Source organism: Pan paniscus, chromosome 15 (genome assembly GCF_029289425.2).
Source record: "Pan paniscus chromosome 15, NHGRI_mPanPan1-v2.0_pri, whole genome shotgun sequence".
NCBI lineage: Eukaryota > Metazoa > Chordata > Mammalia > Primates > Hominidae > Pan > Pan paniscus.
In genome coordinates, this window is record NC_073264.2 from 68787337 (window position 1) to 68807306 (window position 19970).

Genomic DNA, 19970 nt, shown 5'->3' on the forward strand with positions numbered 1-19970 from the left:
AAATGAAAACAAAAAATAATCAAAAAGAATTTTTATTTGTCATTGACAGTTCAATATAAATTAAGTAAAACATTAATTCATTCTGCACTATTATCAGAATTTTTCTAATTTTTCCATAAAATGACCATTTCTAAACATAGAGCTTAATGGTCAAAACAAGTGCAATAAAAGATTAATTTACAAATATCAGAAGTGAAGACTGTGGTCCTATAACTCTTTCCCCCACCAAAGTTAAAATATAATTGTCATTCCAGGAAATCAAAATCTTTTAGAATAGCACACTCCAAACAAGTGATGGGAACACTACTAATTCCTTAGACTTCCTTTGGCAGCATTACTTTTGATAAGAAGTCTCCAAATAAAATACAAAATTTTGGCACAGACATTTTAATCTTGTCAAGACAATGTAAGGAAATGCCCCAAAATATTATTAAATTGACCATAATTACCAATATCAGTCCCTAAGATAATTTTTCTGAATGAAGAATTGTTTTTTTTTTGTTTGTTTTTAGGATTTTTTTTTTTTTTTTTTTTTTTTTTTTGCCACACTGGTTTTTGTTAAGACCTCATCAGTCCTGGGTGCTTGCCCTCAATTCCTCCATAGCTATGTTAGCATATTTAATGTCTTTTGCTATTAATCCTTAACTAGTTAATCCTTAAGGGGCTAGTTAATCCTTAACTAGTCCCTTCATTTTGTGCATTATCTTCCAGTATTCTCCTTCTCTTTTTTTACTTCTTCCCTGCTACCCATGTGCTCTTGGTGGGTAGTTACCAACATATACAGAATCTGCTTCCCTTTGCAGCATTTCATTTGCATAAAGACTGGATGGCACTGGTTTGCTCCATCTCTGATTATTGTGGCTGTTTTGAACTTTGTGAAAATACTCCCTTGGCACACATAAACAGGAAGACACACAAAGATATACACAATTTTTAGTAGAGGTGGGGTTTCACCATGTTGGCCAGGCTGGTCTTGAACTACTGACCTCCGGTGATCCACCATGCCTGGGCAAGCCCTGCTCCTGAGCCAAGTCATTGTTATTCATGTTAAGCTGAGGTTGCAGTGTGACCCTCTTGAAGTGAAGACTGGTTGGTTGGGAGGAACTGAATTGTGAACAAAGAAGCTAGTTCAAATTTGCATAAATCATCCCTGCTATAGCTTAGATTCTCCTAGGTAGTAGTTTCTTTCAGAAGGAAAATGAGCTGTGCAGGTCATATGAGGGTCTTCTTATCCTATTATGATATCTCTAGTAACTCTGGCAGTAACAGAAGCAAAGTAAATCTAGACATGACAGACATTTAGACGAATCTGGCAGTACACTGAGTTTTAACTGGACACCAAGCAGGCAAGGCTGGAAGGTTTTGCTCTCTTTGTGCTAAAGGTTTTGAAAACCTTGAAGGAGAATCATTTTGACAAGAAGTACTGTGTAGTCTGCTGCAGTCTTCTCTTGGGTCCAACTGGCACTGCCTGTTAGTCTATTGGGAGGCCCAGCAGGTCACAACTGACGTCCCACAGCCGCCTTGCTATTGTCTCATTACGAGCTTGGGCAGAGACCCATGCCACATGACAGTCACTGGAAGGTAAAGAGAAAGGTATGAAGCACAGTGTTAAGAATGAAGTCTGCCATCTGCCAGGGATAAGGAATATGACATAAAAACAACTAGGGATCACATGTTCTCCATGTACTTCACAGGGCCAGTGTTTGTCCTTATCTCTTCATTCTCCAGTCCTTAGCCAGAGAAAATGTAATTACCATTTTAGATCTCCTCGCTAGACCACCTCTCATCAGAATGCTTTGTTTGATATATAATGCATACATTTGGTCTTTATATTCCCCTATTTATATAATTTAATATTAGTGCCTGCCTGACACCCATGTATATCCATCTTCTTCAAGTAAGTCCATAAGGCCCATTCTACAGGGCCTTGGACAATGTCATATAGCTGAGATCCTGCTATTCACATTGGTCAGAGATGCCTGGAGTAGTAAAAAAAAAAAAAAAAGAAATGCTTATTTCTGGAATCCTTGAAGTTATACTGTTAGTAAACTCATATGAGAAGTAAAGCCAGCTTCTAAAACAACAAAAGGAAAAGGCGACACAGAAAAGAAATGGTAAAACCAAGGTACGAGGTGTCTTGGTCCGTTTTGTGGTACTGTAACAGAATACGACAAACTGGGTAACTATAATGAGCATACAGAAACTGGCTTATGATTATGGAAGCTGAGAAGTCCAAGATCAAGGGGCTGGCATCTGATGAAGGCCTTCTTGCTGTGTCATAACAAGATGGAAGGCATGACATGGGCAAGAGAGGGAAGGGGACCCAAGTCATCCTTTAATAAGGAACCACTCCCAAGATAATGAACCCATTCCAGAGATAATGGCATTAAACCATTCATGAGGGCTGCCCTTGTGACCTAATTTACCTCTTAAAGGCCCTGCCTCTCTATACTGTTGTATTGAGGCTTAAGTTTCCAACATATGAACCTTGAGGGACACAAATCATAGCAAAGTGTTTCATATACCCTCTCTTCATTGCTGTAATTAATTCCAAGTTTTTTTTTTTTTTTTTTGGAGGCGGAGTCTCACTCTGTCGCCCAGGCTGGAGTGCAGTGATGCGATCTCAGCTCACTGCAACCTCCGCCTCCCAGGTTTGAGCAATTCTCCTGCCTCAGCCTCCAGAGTAGCTGGGCCTTTATAGGCACCTGCCACCATGACTGGCTAATTTTTGTATTTTTAGTAGAGACAGGGTTTTGCCATGTTGGCCAGGCTGGTCTCGAACTCCTGACCTCAAGTGATCCACCTGCCTCAGCCTCCCAAAGTGCTGGGATTACAGGCATGAGCCACTGCACCCAGCCTGTAATTCCAAGTTTTATAATTTTGTAATTCCGATGCAGAAAATTTTCTTAAGGACAATTCTGACTCATTTTTGTATTCTCTGGATCTGGTATACATCTGGTAAGCATTCAGTCAAAGTTTTTAAAAAAATGATTGAATGTATTACAATCTTTAAAGTCATGTGAGGAAACAATTTTTAAAAGTATACTATTTCAAGAAAATTGCTTCCTCAGTATCTAAGCAAATTCTGAAGGTGAAAGAGTTGACAAGTCTGAATTAACTATATATGCAAACTCTTAACACTATGTCAAGTAAGACAGTGGGATTCAAAGTGTGCACCACAAACCAGCAGCAGGAGCATCAACTGGGAGCTTGTTAGAAATTATCCAGCCCTACTCCAGACATACTGAATGAGAATCTCTAGGGTTGTGGTCCAGGAATCTATTTTCAACTAGTTCTCCAGATGACTCTTGAACACACTAAAGTTTGAGAAATACCATTTCAAAATATCGTCACGTTTACAAAACAAGTCTTATCAGTACTTCTGTTTAAGAAGACTCACCAGTATGACCAGTACAACTTGCCATTTCTTAGTGAAAAGATCATCAGTGAGAACCACAAGGCTCTGTATCTCTCTGGAAATGACTCAGCCTTTGTAAGCCTCTGCATCCTCCACTGCACTGTGCCTTATACTCTTCATAAGTTTACAGTTAAGAGCAAAGAACGCAGTTGACATGAAGGTTCCTTGTAGGCTGTAAAAACTAATCATATACTACAGCAAGAGCTTTCTGGTTGTTTTTTTTAGACAGGGTCTCACTGTTGCCCAGGCTGGAGTGCAGTGGTGTGATCGCAGCTCACTACAACCTCCCCAGGCTCAGGTGATCCTCCTATCTCAGCCTCCCAAGTAGCCAGGACCACAGGGACACGCCACCACGCCTGGCTAATTTTTGCATTTTTTATAGAGATGGGGTCTCATTATGTTGCCTAGGCTGGTCTTGAACTCCTGGGCTCAAGTAGTTTGCCCACCTCAGCCTCCCAAAGTGCAGGGATTACAGGCGTGAGCCGCCGCGCCCAGCCAAGTAAGAGCTATTTAAGTGTGCCTATGGCATCAGCATGGTCACAGTATTGACATTTCCAGGGGGATTTTGCTAAGAATTAGTATAGGTAAAAGATAAACTAATTTCAAAACTTACTACAATGCTATAGTAATCAAGATAGTGTGATACTGGCATAAGGACAGACATACAAATGAACGGAACAGAAAAGTGAAACATAAACCCTTATATTTATGGTCAATTGATTTTTGACAAGCTTACTGTTATACTCCAATTATGTTCCCCCAAAATTAATATGTTGAATCCCTAACCCCCAGTGTGACTGTATTTAGAGAGAGGGCCTTTAAGGAGGTAACTAAGGTTAAATGAGGTCATCAGGGCGGGGCCCTAATCCAACAGGGCCTTATAAAAAGAGGAAGAGACACCAGGAGTGTGTGTACATAGAGGAAAGGCCATGCGAGGGCTCAGAGAGAAGGCATCCATTTGGAAGTCAGGAAGGCAGGCCTCACCAGAGACCAACCAGGCCAGCACCTTGATCTTGGACTTTCAGTCTCCAGAAGTGTGAGAAAATAAATTTATATTGTTTAAGCCACCCAGTCTGTGGGATTCTGCTATGGCAGCCTTAACAGACTAATACAGATACCAAGACAATTCAATGGGTAGAAAACTGTCTTTTCAACAAATGGTGCTAAGGCACTGGATATCCACATGCAAAAGAATGAAGGTTGACCCCTACCTCATATCATATACAAAAATTAGTTCAAGGCCGGGTGTGGTGGCTCACGCCTATAATCCCAGCACTTTGGGAGGCCGAGGAGGGTGGATCACTTGAAGTCAGGAGTTGGAGACCAGCCTGACCTACATGGCAAAACCCCATCTCTACTAAAAATACAAAAATTAGCCAGGCATGGTGGTGTGCACCTGTAGTCCCAGCTACTTGGGAGGCTGAGACAGGAGAATTGCTTGAACCCAGGAGGCGGAGGTTGCAGTGAGCAGCCTGGGTCACAGAGCAAGATTCCGTCTCAAAAAAATAATAATTATAAAATAAAATAAAAATAGTTCAAAATAGATCACAGACCTATGTAATGCTACAACTATAAAACTATTAGAAGAAAACATAGGGGTTGCTATAGTTTGAATGTATCCCTTAAAAAATCACATGTTGGAAACTTAATCCCTCTGCCTTCATGAACAGATTAATTAATAAAAGCTTTGCCCTCATACATGGATTAATGTCACTATCATGGGAGTGGGTTTGTTCTTGCTTGCCCTCTCACCATGTGATGCCCTCTGCCATATTATGACACAGCAAGAAGGCCCCAACCAAATGCCAAGCACCATGTTCTTAGACTTCTCAGCCTCCCGAACCATGAGCTAAGTAAATTTCTTTAGAAATTACCCAGTCTGTGGTATTCTGTTTAGTAACAGAAAACTGTCTTTACTAAAGACAGTAGTAAATCTTTGTGACCTTGGGTAAGGCAATGATTTCTTAGATATGACTGCACAAGTGACAAAAAATAGATAAACTGGACTTCATCAAAATTTAGAAGTTTTACATTTCAAAAGATACCATTAAGAAAGTTAAAAGACAACCCACAGAATGAGAGAATATTTGCAAATTATATATCTGACAAGGAACTCGTATCTAGACTATTAAAAACTCTTGTAACTCAACGATAAAAAGACAATTATCCAACTTAAAAATGGGCAAAGGACTTGAATAGACATTTCCCCAACAAAGAAACAAATGAACCAAAAAGCGCATGAAAAAATGTTCAACATCATTAGTAGGAAAATGAAATGAAAATAAAAACAAGATATTCCTTCATACTCACTAGGATGGCTAAACTCAAAAGGAGAGACAATAACAAGTGTTGCTGAGGATGTGAAGAAATTAGAATACTCATAGACTGCTGGTGGGAATGTAAAATGGGGCAGTCATTTTGGAAAAGTTTGGCAGTTCCTCAGCAGTTAAACACAGTTACCATATAACCCAGAAATTCCACTTCCATGTACCCAAGAGAAATGTCCACACAAAAATTTCTACACAAATGGTCACAGCAGTATTATTCAAATAGCTAAAAAGTGCAAACCCAAATGCCCATCACCTGATGAATGAATAAATAAGATGTGGCAAATCTATACAATGAAATGTTATCCAGCAATAAAAAGAAATGAAGTACTGACACATGCTTTAGCATGGATGACCCTTGATAACATTAAGCTGAGTAAAAGAAGTCAGTCACAAAAGGCCACATACCATATGATTCCATTTATATGAAATGTCCAGTAAAGGCAAATTCTTAGAGACATAAAGCAGACTAGTGGTTGCAGGCAGAAAGAAGAGCCAGTGCAAAAATCTTAAGGCTTCAATCAAAAGACTTTTATGTTCATTTCTTGATGGTGGTCTACACGGCTGCTGTTGGATCTTCAAAATGAATTAAGAATCCATAGCACAGGAAAGGCTCTTCAAAAGTCAATCCAATAGTAAGTTATGGATTTAGAGCTGACTTTCTTTAAACCACTCAGTCAAAACCAAGATAAAGGGTTATTTTTTTTTTTCTTAAAATCTCTAGGGAAGAAGAATCCAGTCACTCTTGGAAAATCAATCCAGTATACTATATAAATCTATCTTCTTATACTTCAGAACCACATTTCCAACTATCTGCTATACATTTCTACTTGCATGCCTTATAGATAACACACATGCAACATGTACAGAGCCAGGTTTGTTACACAGTGGACAACTGTTACTCTTTGGCTGAACATTCTACTTTCTTTCGGCAATAGCAACCTGATTTCCTTCTGCAGAATTACCTTTTCCCCTCAATATAGTTTGAAGAGAGCATTAATAAAGTCCCTGTTTGCCTCTAATCAAAAGAGTAAAAATGAAGGGATGGGAGGAAGGAGATCCAATGCTTCCTCCCTAGAGAATGGATGATAAGCAATACAACCTAAACACTAAAGATAGCTGGCATTTGCTCACTCTAGCAGCAATGCCCCGGCTAGCTGACTGCCACTCTGACACTTCTTAGCCTGGCTCTTCAGTCTTCCCTTTCAACCTAGGGGTCCCTCCTCTCCCTACTAATATTTTAATAAATTTCCTTCTTGCTTAAGCTAGACGAAGTCCCTTTCAACTGCTTTGGAATCCAAGAACCCTAAGTTCCACACATTACTTTTCCATGTCTGCTGTCTTAGTTAATGTCATCATCAACCTCATTCAGGCTTGAAATTCAGGTTAGCAAAGCCTCCCTCATCCCCTCATTTAATTAATCATCCAGTGATAAAAATTCTGCTGCTTCAGGGCCTCTTTCACATTACCATTCCTTTCATTACAACTTTCTGAAACTCTCTCTCTCACTAGGTTAATTATTCATTCATGAAACAAAGTTGCTAAAGCACAGACCAGATTTTGTCTGTCTACTGAAACAACTCTGGGGCTCCTCCACAAGGCTGGCATTATAGGCCTCTCATAATCTGTCTGCCTTTCTTTCCAATCTTAATGCTATTTTCAGCTACTTCCTTAAAATTTCAGGTCATTTCAACAATAACCTGAAGTAGAGGTAAAAACATGTTAAAATTTTGATCTTATGTGATGCCTGGGATTTGCTTCAAAATAATATGGGAGAAGAAAAATATGGAAAGGGGTAGAGAATGGGGATAGGGCAGAATTGGCCATGGGTTAATGGTAGCTGAGGCTCCATTATATGCAGGCTCAGTGCACTATTTTATCTACCCCTGTGTTATATTCAAAATTCTCTACATTTAAATCATTTTAAATGTCTTCGCTTATTTGAGAGGGGAGTCCATAGTATTTCAATCCTGAAGACAATAGAGAAATACAGATTCAAATTCTTTTTTTTTTTTTTTGAGGCGGAGTTTCGCCTGACCTTAGGTGATCTGCCCACCTTGGCCTCCCAAAGTGCTGAGATTACAGGCGTAAGCCACTGCGCCCGGCCTCAAATTCTTTTTAAATTCTTTTTAATGTAAAACAATAGAATTAGGAATCCAAAAAAGAATAAAGAAAACTGGACTGACATAACAAAGACAGGAAGAAAACAAACAGAATGCATAATTATCAGTATAAAAGATGGCATAAAATCAAATGTAGCAGTTATTACAAAAGAGAGTCAAATTCCCCTACTAAAAGGTGAAAACTCTAGAGTTAAAAGACAAAAGCTATATGAGACAATGTACTTTTAAAAAAGGGTATACCCAGACAAACCCAAATTATCTCCTTTGAGCAATAAATCTCATCTGCAAAAAGAGATAACATTCATACCTGAAATGATTCCCACTTAGAATCTCAAGACCTTCTGTTAAGGCACAGTGCAGGCTGGTCTGGGCTCCCTGCTGAGGAGTCTTGATGAAAAAGGAGAAAAGCCACCACATCCATCTCATGAAAGATGAGTGCCGAACCAGTTCAGATTGGACTGTGCCAGGGTGTACAGAATACGTCGTAACGCCAGAGCCTGGTTGGGGGTGGCATGAAGAGAGGGTAAGACAGGACTTGATTTTGCAGAATGGCCCAAAACAGAAAAGGATGTAAATAAGCATGTGACCTTCACATATGGACTCTTTTGCCCATGGTGACATCAGAAGTACTGCTCACAGTAATTTATACTTCCATCTCACAGATTTAAGAAGGCTCTAGAGTAGACAGTGCTAAGGACCTCTGTGTATTTCTGACTGGAAACTCCCGTCAGGAATCAGCAGAGCCAAGACTCATCCTCTCAGCAGCACTTAACATCGTTGACCACCCCCTTCATTTTTAGAGATGGGGTCTCCCTATGTTGACCAGGCTGGTCTTGAACTCCTGGCATCAAACAATCTTCCCACCTTGGCCTCCCAAAGTATTAGGATTACAGGCATGAGCCACCACACCCACCCCATCCCCTTCATTTTTTTGAGACAGGCTTGCTGTGTTGCCCAGGCTGGAGTGCAGTGGCATGATCTTCCTTCTGCCACTGCCTTCCAGGTTCAAGCGATTCTCCTGCCTCAACCTCCCAAGTAGCTGGGACTACAGGGGTGCGCCACCACACCAGGCTAATTTTTGTATTTTTAGTGGAGACGGGATTTCATCATGTTGGCCAGACTGGTCTTGAACTCCTGACCTCAAGTGATCTGCCCACCTCGGCCTCCCAAAGTGCTGGGATTACAGGCGCCCATCCCCTTCTTAAAGTCTTCTTTTTCACTGGCTTCCATAAGCCTATGCCACTTCTGGTTTTCCTAACCTTTCTGGCTGCTCTGTCTCAGTTTTCTGGACCAGTTCATCATCTTCTACACAAACATTAAATGTTGGAGTTCTCATGGCTCACCAGACTCCCTCTCCATAATTCTATGGTGCTCACATTTTGTCCGCAGTCCAAACTGCTCCTCTGAACTGCAGACACACTGGGAGTCAACACAATGTGGTGGTTATAGGCATGGATTTTGTAGACAGACTGCCCAGTTTCAAATCCTGGCTCCACTCATTAGCTGTGTAACCTTGGGCAAGTTCCCTTTTGTGACTCATTTCTTCATCTCTAAAATGGGAATAATCATAATACCTACAACCTCACAGGGTAGTTATGAGGATTAAATGAGTTCATATATGTTAAAGGTCTTAAAAGAGTGCCTGATGCAGCTGGGCGTGGTGGCTCACACCTATAAGCCTAGCATTTTGGGAGGCCAAGGCAGGTGGACTGCCTGAGCTCAGGAGTTATAGACCAGCCTGGGCAACACAGTGAAACCCCATCTCTACTAAAATAGAAAAAATTGGCCGGGCATGGTGGCGTGCACCTGTAATCCCAGCTACTTGGGAGGCTGAGGCAGGAGAATGACTTGAACCGGGGAGGCAGAGGTTGTAGTGAGCCGATATCGTGCCACTGCACTCCAGCCTGGGTGACAGAGTGAGACACCGGTGCAAAAAAAAAAAAAAAAAAGTGCCTGATGCATGGTAAGTGCTAAATGATACTTTTGCACATGCTATTTCAGGCCCCCAATCCTTTATGGAAAACGCTGGGGCCAGACATACTTCAATTTTTTTCTCTGATTGTAGAAAGGTAATATGAAATGTATACATACACTGCCTATTAATCTAATCTCCCTAGTACAGGAAAGGTTTTGCTGCCAAATGAGTTTTGGTGTAAAGCTTTGAAGAAACAGGATTTTTCTGGTCTTTGTGGACTGACAGCTGCAGACACAGCTGTATTATTCCCAACTGCCTACTCGACATCTCCCTAGATGACCCATAGTAATGCAGACTCAGAGGTCCCAAATTGATTTCTACTTTTAATGCCAAACCTGGTTCTTGCAGTGTTCCCGACATGCCCAATCAGGCAAAAGGGTTCTGATGAATGCCCACCTAAAGCATGCATCTCCAGTCAACAAGCTTTCCCAAAGCAAATCTCTCTCAGAAGTTTCTACTACCCTCCAATTCCACCACCTAGTCCAAACTACCCTCATTTCTCACCTCTGCTGATGAAATCAACTGCTGCAACCCCTCTTGCCCCCATTTTGAAAAGGCTTTAATTTTAACGGTTTCCCATTGCTCTTAGAATAAACACTAAAATCCTTACTGTGGCCTCTAAGGGTTTGGCATCTACCTACCTCACCAGTCTCAGCTCAGATCTTTACTCTTGCTTTCTACAACCTACCAATGGTAACCTTCGCTGTTTCTCAAACTGAGCCCGGACCTTTGTACATTCTCCTCCTTCTGCCTGGAATGTTTCTCAGCCTCCATATTCTTTTTTTTTTTTTTTTTTTTTTTTTTGAGATGGAGTTTCACTCTTGTTTGCCCAGGCTGGGGTGCAATGGTATGATCTCAGCTCACCACAACCTCTGCCTCCCAGGTTCAAGCAATTCTCCTGCCTCAGCCTCCTGAGCAGCTGGGACTACAGGCACACGCCAACATGCCCGGCTAATTTTGTATTTTTAGTAGAGATGGGGTTTCTCCATGTTGGTCAGGCTGGTCTTGAACTCCTGACCTCAGGTGATCTACCCACCTCAGCCTCCCAAATTGCTGGGATTACAAGCATGAGCCACCACGTCTGGCCCTTTTTTTTTTTTTTTCATTTTTTCAGACAGAGTTTTACTCGTGACGCCCAGGCTGGAGTGCAACAGCATGATCTTGGCTCACTGCAAACTCTGTCCCAGGTTCAGGCGATTCTCCTGCCTCAGCCTCTCCAGTAGCTAGGATTACAATTGCCCGCCACCACACCTGGCTAATTTTTGTATTTTTAGTAGAGACAGGGCTTTCACCAAGTTGGCCAGGATGTTCTCGAACTCCTGACCTCAGGTGATCCACCAGCCTCGGCCTCCCAAAGTGCTGGGATTACAGGTGTGAGCCACCGCGCCCGGCCTCAGCCTCCACATTCTATCAGTACCTCTAATCCATTTAATTTCTAATCATCCTTTGGGGCTCAGCATGCAACTCACTTCTTCAGGAAAGTCTTCCCTGAACCCTCAGACTGAATAAGGTCCCCCCAAGACTCCCACTAAAATCCATTGTAAGTCCTGGTACTTCTCCTTTATAACATTTATCACAATTATAATTAAACAGCCACAACAAAAAGGAAACAATCCAGACGTTGTTAAGGAAATACATAAATACACTAAGGCACATCTATACTACGAAATACAACACAGCCAATACAATTAAGGGGTATTGTACTAAATCCATATGTACTAAATGGAAAGATCTCCAAGATACTGTGTTGGAGTTTCAGTTCCTTGTGCATGATACATACATATGTAAATGCATAGGAAAATTATTGGAAAGGGGCACACAAGCTGTTGATAATGGTCACATGAAGGGAGAAGAGCAGGGGGAAGAGGGGAATAAATGAAGGTGGTTTTTCACCTTAATTCTACATACTTCCATATGCTTTGAACTCTTTTTTTTTTTTTTGGTAGAGGAGATGAGGTCTCACTATTTTGCCCAGGCTGATCTTGAACTGGCCTCAAGTGATCCTCCGGTTTTGGCCTCCTAAAGTACCTGGGATTAAAGGTGTGAGCCACTGTGCCTGACCTTATTTGAGCTTTTTACAATGAGAATTATTCATGCATTACTAGACTGATTTTACATTTAATAGTTTGTATAAAGACTTGCTAATTGTCTTTCTCCCCCGTTAGATGTAAACCAAACCAAGGAAGAGACTATACCTATCTTGTTCACCAATTCACCCCCTGTCCCCTAACCCAGTGCATGGAACAACATGGGCACTGAATACATGTCTGCTGAATGGCTGAATGAATGAATCTTCTGTCAAACCAGGGTTCTTTTACTGCACCATAATGATTTTCCACTGAATCCTCACAACTATCAGAGTCACCTCATTCATGTATTAGTGAATTCTCACCACTGGACCCATCTTTCCACCTCCAGGCCACCCTAGCTCCCTGATCAACTCTTTGGATAGTTTTCACCATCCAGTTACCCTTATCTATCCTAAACTGATAAAAGATGTCATGCCCTGGGCACAGACTGGGCATAAGGACTGAGCTAACCACCAGTTTCCTTCCCATCTCACAGATGTTCATTTGGTAGCATGATCCTATTCCAACTATAGGGCACCTGTGCCTGATTCCTTGAGCCTGCATTCTGCCTGCCTCAATTCCTAGCATAGTTCACCCTCGATTTCCCTTCTCTTTATTAGAAATCCAGAGTAGACAGTGCTAAGGACCTCTGTGTATTTGTGACTGGAAATTCCCCTTCTCAAGCATATATTTCCCTCTTATTTGACGCTTTGCAAGGGAGACCCTGCCCCTCCATATTCCCAGTACCTGTTTTAGTCTACTGCCTTTATCTAGTGCCAGTTCAGGTCCTTCCCTCATACTCAATCTCACTGTGAGTAAAAAATCTTGACTTGCTTATGAAGCCTGAATTAATTATGACAATAAACTGTGAAGTAGTCCCATTTACATATGAAGAAGGAAGTCCTAAAAGTTAAGTAATGGCCAGGTGCGGTGGCTCACACCTAAAATCCCAGCACTCTGGGAGGCCAAGGTGGGTGGATCACCTGAGGTCACGAGTTCAAGACCACCCTGACCAACATGGTGAAATCCTGTCTCTACTAAAAATACAAAAATTAGCCAGGCCTGGTGGGGCACGCACCTGTAGTCCCAGCTACTCAGGAGGCTGAGGCAGGAGAATCACTTGAACCTGGGAGGTGGAGGTCGGCAGTGAGCCGAGATTGCACCATTGCACTCCAGCATGGGTGACAGAGCAAGATCCCGTCTCAAAAAAAAAAAAGTTAAGTAACTTGCTATAGATCACACAGCTAGTAAGTAGTAAAGCCAGGCCTTCAGACTCAAAGTCAGAGTCTCACTGTCCCAGCCAACCGCCTCCAATATTCAGTTGTAGACTACTTACTAAAACTGTACCCAATTATAGCCACGGAAGCAGGTCCTCTCCAGGTGATGGGCTCTGGAAACAGTTTCCATTCCTGTGGCTTTTACCTGCCTCTCTCTGACTCATGTCTCCACATTCATTTCCTCTAGGCCCACCTTTTAGTCTCCGGGCCAGTTCCTGGGTGAAGAGGATGTTGGCTAGCTTGCTGTGACAGTAGGCCAGGCCTGCATTGTAGAATTTCTCGCCCTGCAGGTTATGGAAGTGGATCCTTCCCAGGTGATGTGCGAGGGAAGACACATTTACTATCCTTGATGGGGCTGATTCCTTTAGTTTCTCTAGCAGCAGATGGGTTAGGAGGAAGTGACCTGTTGAGAAATACTAGAATTAATGAAGTTCAGGGCCATGTAGGAATGACAGGAGTCGTGGTGAGCAGGCCTCACCTATGGGAGGCAGATAATTCAGAAATAAGGTCTTTCCCTCCAACTTTTCATTATCAACTAGAAAACAAGTTTAATGAAGGTTTAGGGAAATAACAACAGCCGAAGACATGAGGCATCCTTATATGAGCGAGATAGGTCTAGACTATGTGAATATGAAGTCCCAGCTCATTCCTACTTTGGTTAATCTCATTCTTAAGAGCTGGTTGGCTGGGTGCGGTGGCTCACGCCGGTAATCTCAGCACTTAAGGAGGCTGAGGCAGGAAGGTGCCTGAGGCCAGGAGTTTAAGAACAGCCTGGGCAACATAGCAAGACCCTGTCTCTACAAAAAAAGAGCAGATGACCTATACCTGATGCTGGCCACAAGGATCACTACTAAGAAAGCAACACAGTCCCCTAAACCTATTAGTCTGTTAAAAAATGCGCCAAGCAAACCGAATCTAAATCACAGATTAAAAAGCGGGCAGAACCTGGAGCAGCCCTCAGGTATTCCTCAGCTATCAGGTAGGACCAAACTATTATGCACACATGGTCTATTATGGTCCTGAGGTTCAATCACACAACAAGAAGCCTCAATCTGACCCCTAAGTTTCCCAAAGAGAATTTTGGGTCTCTCTAGCTTTGTGATAAGGCCAGATTTCTTACCCAAGTGGTTGACTCCTATGTGCATCTCAAAGCCATCTGCTGTCTTCGAGTACGGACACATCATCACTCCTGCATTGTTGATCAAAACGTGGAGGTGCTTTTCCTCTGCAGGGACAAGACGATGGAGCGTGGAAGTGGCTAGCCAAGGCTATTACATCTTAGAAAGCTGCCTCACGCTCAGGCTTTGAAAATGAGGATGCAGGACTTCAATCTTCCCTCCATTTTTCCTTCATATTTATTTTCTACTGTTTTTCATTTTAAGACTTTAGTTGAATCCCACCTACTTTTACTATGGGGCAAAATTCCATTTTATACTACCAAATGACCTTCCAGATCTTTGTAGTTCAGGAGCTACTTACTCACTGCTTTTGGGAATTGTTGCATCCACCTCTCTCAATAAAAAGACTTCCCAAGTTGAATGGAAAGATTCCAAAGCAAGAGAAAAAAGAATGTTCTCTATGTACCTCTGCCCTGGGATTCAGGTCCCCAAAGAAATAAATACTGGCTTCACCTCTTTATTGCATCTTCCAATTCTCTCTCATGGTTCATTTCCTCATGTGGTTTGTAATTTATGACTATGAGTTCACACCAGTGAAAGCTTTTTCCTTGGAGGCCTAGATCCCTGGGCTATAAGGGGATATGCCTATAGAGTGCTCTTGGATTTGCTTTTGATGAGACACTACAGGTTTTTACGTTAATTTTCCATAGAGTATTACACACACATACAAAAATCAAACCCATAAATATCCTCATATCATTTGGTGGTACGAATTCAGACCCCACAGATGATGCCAGCTCGGGTTCTAATTTTTTGCAGATAAGTATCCATCTATGTCTAAAGAGATGGTAAACTTCTTTGTCATGTCTCTGAGCTGGTGGCCAGGATTTTTATTAGCTTCTATACTATGGACCAGATGGCCCTTTGTGAATCTCAACTTTGTGTAGAACCTCAAATACAGCTCCAGCTCTCAAAGGCCTGTGGCCTCATCTCCTATCCCTGTGTAAGTATTTAGACCCCAGCCCCTAAAAAGCCTGTACTGAGTGCTGAGACTCCCATGAGATTTCTGGCTTCAGCTCTTGCTCACTGCTATGACGTTTTGAATTCATTTTTTGTTTCTGCCTCTGGAAGATATCCCTTTGACATAAATTGTGTCCCAGTGACTATGAGTTCAGCTTCAGAAGTTTTTGGCTATATTTTATCCACCACTTCTATGAGGAAGAGGGACCTTTTCCTTTTAGTTGAATCTGCCATGTTGACCTCAAGACCCACAACATAGTCTCTCTAGTTCTACACTTACCGGCTAAGAAGCCCTTAGCAAAAGCTCGAATAGACTTAGTATCAGACAGGTCCAGTTTCCGCACCAACACCTGCTGGTTCCCTGTTGTGGTCTGGATCTCTTTGGCCACCAATTCCCCCTTTTCCACATCCCGGCAAGCTAAATATACTCGAGCTCCTGTCAGCCAACACATGAAAGAGAAATGGTCAGCTCTGTTTTTGAGCTGGCATTATAAATCTAATGTTATTTCCAACATTTTTTTAAAAAACACACATTTTTACCCTTTCTTCACAACAGAGGTATCTGATTAGCAAATAGGTAAAGAAAAATAAATTAATAATATTCATTAAGGGTCCATTATATGTAGAGCATAGTACTAGTTTCAGATCAGCAAATCAGTGGAATCCTTAGGTGTTCTTGAATTCCAAAACTGGGAAGAAACAATGAGAATGAATCATCATTACTGTGAGGGGTAAAACAGCAGTAATAGGAGGGAATTGAAAGGAGGTGAACTTGCCTCTCTGAGCCAGCTCTTTGGCTGTCTCCTTCCCGATACCTGTATTAGCTCCAGTGACCACAACTACTTTCCCAGGAAGCTGAACAGTTGATGTACACACCCCACTGGACAGCATTTTCCTGCAGACAGAGAAGGAGAGCTCATCAATTCTTCATTCTACTGTCTCAGCCAGTAGGTTCCTGCAACTCCCTGTGTCTTCTGGCTGAGGTTGGCTTTAGTTCTTTCCACTGTTGTCCTTTTAAGGAAACAGTGTCCATTTAAGGAAAGTTGGAGGAAAGATGACAAAAGTTTTCTGCTTTTGCTCAAAGACAAAAGTGATTCTATTACAAGGGCAAAGCTTACAGCTGTTCTCTGCAGCACAAGAACTGGATGAATACCTGCTTAGCCAGGCACCTGGCTTTGGTTTGAGCTCTCTAAGGCACTTGTGACTTAGGAAATCACAAGATTCAGCCCAGATGAAGAAATAACTAGTTTCTGTAGGTCAATCTGTCCACAACTGGCATTTTATGGCCTTGAGAAATGGCTAATCCAATACAAAAAGTTAAAATTATGAAAGCTTGTGACTCTGGGACAAAATAAGAAAAAAAAAAAACACACCCACACGCATGCACATACACACTTAAAACAAAGAGAAGATTATGTATGTACAAAGGGGAGCTGGGATTCAAGTCTTGCTTTGTGTAATTAGAGTCCTTGTTTCTTTCTTTCTTTTTTTTTTTTTTTTGAGACAGTTTCGCTCTTGTTGCCCAGGCTGGAGTGCAATGATGTGATCTCGGCTCACTGCAACCTCCACCTCCACTGCAACCCCCATCTCCCAGGTTCAAGCGATTCTCATCCCTCACCCCCTCACCCATGCGCCACCACGCCCAGCTAATTTTTGTATTTTTAGTAGAGACAGGGTTTCACCACGCTGGCCAGGATGGTCTCGAACTCCTGACCTCAGGTGATGCGCCCACCTCAGCCTCCCAAAGTGCTGGGATTACAGGTGTGAGTCACCAAGCCCAGCCTAGAGTCCTTGTTTCTAAGTACTATACTATATTGCCTTTTCCAAATGAATGAATACACAAACACAGATTGGTGGTTCTCAGACTGGCCTATTCTCTTCTTGGCAATGTTGGGACTCTGGTTAAAACAATCTGTTGACCAGGAGATGCATTCTTAAAGAGCATTTCAGCCTTTTTCATTGAACTTGGAATTGCAAGGTACATACTCTTAGCCATTGAAGCTACCTGCATAGTGCGAAAATGCTGACAGGGAGGCAGATTAACTCATGGTCCCCACAAACCATCACCTCCCTCCTCAGAGAACAAGCCTCCAGGCTGTTTCCCACATCCCCTTACTGTAGCTCCAGGAGTGACAACTTAGTAGGACCTGTACTTAGTTCTTTCTTCTCCTTAACCAGCAGGAATGAAAGAGACAACTATAAAAGTCCAGCTCTGGCCCGATTCCCATAACCCTGCTGAGTTGGGAATACAGCTCCTGGAATATATATATATATATATATATATATATATATTTTTTTTTTTTTTTTTCCAGAAAAATCTCTCTGGGATATGAGCACTATTTTCAGTTCTGGTTCAACTTTTCATTGGGATTCTATGTGGATAAGAGGATCTTGTAGTGAAAAAAAGATAAAAAGCAGTGTTTTCATCTGAGTGTGAGAAACCATGTGTGCCTAGAGGTGGGAGAACTGAGTGTTCAGAAGGCAGAAAAAATATAACTGGAAGAGGGGCACCAGAGAAGGAAGAGAAAATAAAAATAAAAGAAGGAAAGTAGGTGACTGTGGTAAGAAATGACTGTGATCTGGCCTGGCTTCAAGTTCTATTGGGACTAAGACTGCCCACCTGGGGAAGGAATGTGTCTGTCTATTCAGTCACTGGTCCGTCACCACTGGTGATTTACTTAGAACCAATAAGCAGGCTGCCGGTTTTACAGCCCGCTGCTGATGCACTGGGGCACTTGGCCAGCCTTGGGCTGATTGATCCATCATCACCTGGTCAATACCTTCCCACCATTCTCCCAGCCCTCACCGCCCCAGTACCCTAGCTCCTAACTCAGATCCCCCGTGCTCCTGCTCGCAAGGCAGGATAGAGCTCATAACCAAACACTCTTCCTTTTCACTTTTCTCCTTTACAACATCCGCCCACAGAACAAGCGATTGTAACAGCAACGAGAGAGCAAGGATGGGGCCGCAGATGTTAACGATTGCTATCAGTTTCAGAGGGCGAAATGTGGAATCGCTCCTTTGTACCTCGAAGGCTGGTTTAAGGCGTGGGGATTAAGGGGAAAACAGCGTCGGGCCATATCCCATTGAAGGGTCCGAAACTCAAGCGTTTGAGGTAGCCTTACCCTCGGGATTCCCTGGAGCCAGAATCAGGGGGTGCTTAGACAAAAGAAAAACAGGCCAGGGAAAAGCAGTGTGCCCCGGACTGCCGCCCTTTCTCACCGCCTGGGGTCTCGGGTGTCCTCCTGGCACCCAGGACAGCTGGACCTCGCCTCCAACCCACCGAACTCTGGGCTCCGCCATCTTGGAGCCCCCCCAGGGGAGTTTTCCAAGAAAGCTTTGGTGGGGATTCTATGTTTCCCTCCCGCCCCGCAACAAGAATTCTCAAGAGAAGGCAATACATTTGCACAGACCTGATTTGGGGCGCAGCCATATACAGAAGGAAGGGCAGAAGGAGGAGCAACAGCGGGAACATGAGCTCAACCATCTCTGCCGGCTGCAGCAGCACCAGAGCGGGATGCCCCAGCGGTGCTCGCCGACTATGGCTTCTCTTTCTAGACACGCCCCAATTCAAATTGCGACAGCCCGGGGAGCAGACCTTCTGGGAAATGTAGTCCAGCGCTTGGCAGCCTCAGGCTGGCTACGTGGGAGCGCTGCCGCCAACGCTGGCAGAAGTTGAATTATACATCGCTAATCCCCAACCATCTAGGGCTTAGGGCCTGTGGGATCATTCACCCAGCTCTCAGTTATTTTTTCTGCCTTCTGAACACTCAGTTCTCCCACCTCTAGGCACACATGGTTTCTCACACTCAGATGAAAACACTGCTCTTTATCTTTTTTTCACTACAAGATCCCCTTATCCACATAGAATCTCAATGAAAAGTTGAACCAGAACTGAAAATAGTGCTCATACCCCAGAGGGATTTTTCTGGAAAAAAAAAAAGTGTACACTATAGGAATAGTACACTTATTCCTATAGTGTACTAGGCACCGCGGTGTTTGTGAAATCTCTGCAGTCCTCTATCTCCCCAGACCCAAGTCCAGTCCCTGGTTCAGTTTTCCCCAATCCTGGTTAGGCAGTTACCGCACTGTTTCTCCTGGAGATCAGATGTTGGCGTCTGGGAAATGAAAGGCGGATTAGACAGGAGAGGAGCGGTCCGGAGTCTGACAGTTGGGAAGGTGGGGGAATGTAAACCCTTCCTCCTCGAGGATTCCTTTTTCCAGTGGAGAGGAAGCAATAAGTCCTTGAAGACATTCCCAGGAGAATCACTTTATTGTGTCTATCTTGAATTATGGTGGCAACTATCATGATTTTTCTAGTGTTTGAGTGTTCATTGATAATAGAATATCGTCTTCCTGATGGCTTGGGTCACATACATTAACTCCCAGGGTAGCAATGAATATCTCAGATTGGCACAGTTGGTTTTGCCAACTCGTGAAAGTATTTAATCCTGTCTTGAATTAAGGCCATGAATATGTTCTCTGTGAATAAATAGGTTCCCTGTTCAATAGTTTCTTTCATCTGAGGCCTATTTCCTGGGGGTGAAAGTGGAGGGTGTTTTAACCAATCAATATCTGTCTGTGATTCCTTAATTGTACCCAGTAATATTTTCTGGTCCTTTTGCATAATTTCCATTTGGTTA

At 42.8% G+C, this 19970-nt stretch overlaps 1 protein-coding gene across 2 annotated transcripts; it reads right to left on the reverse strand.

Moving 5' to 3' along the window:
- Positions 1-16: 16 nt before the first annotated feature.
- RDH11 (retinol dehydrogenase 11) lies at positions 17-18904 on the reverse strand. Of its 2 annotated transcripts, XM_008977797.4 has the most exons (7): positions 18741-18904; positions 16104-16222; positions 15608-15763; positions 14310-14414; positions 13383-13592; positions 8176-8365; positions 17-1574 (listed from the first exon to the last, which is right to left on the reverse strand). In XM_008977797.4, the coding sequence occupies exons 1-7, from the start codon at positions 18812-18814 to the stop codon at positions 1472-1474; spliced, it is 957 nt and encodes a 318-aa protein (XP_008976045.1). In that variant the 5' UTR covers positions 18815-18904; the 3' UTR covers positions 17-1471. The 2 variants fall into 2 exon arrangements, with proteins under 2 accessions (XP_008976045.1, XP_034793042.1); XM_034937151.1 differs by lacking the exon at positions 13383-13592 and having other exon boundaries at positions 18741-18897.
- Positions 18905-19970: the final 1066 nt, after the last annotated feature.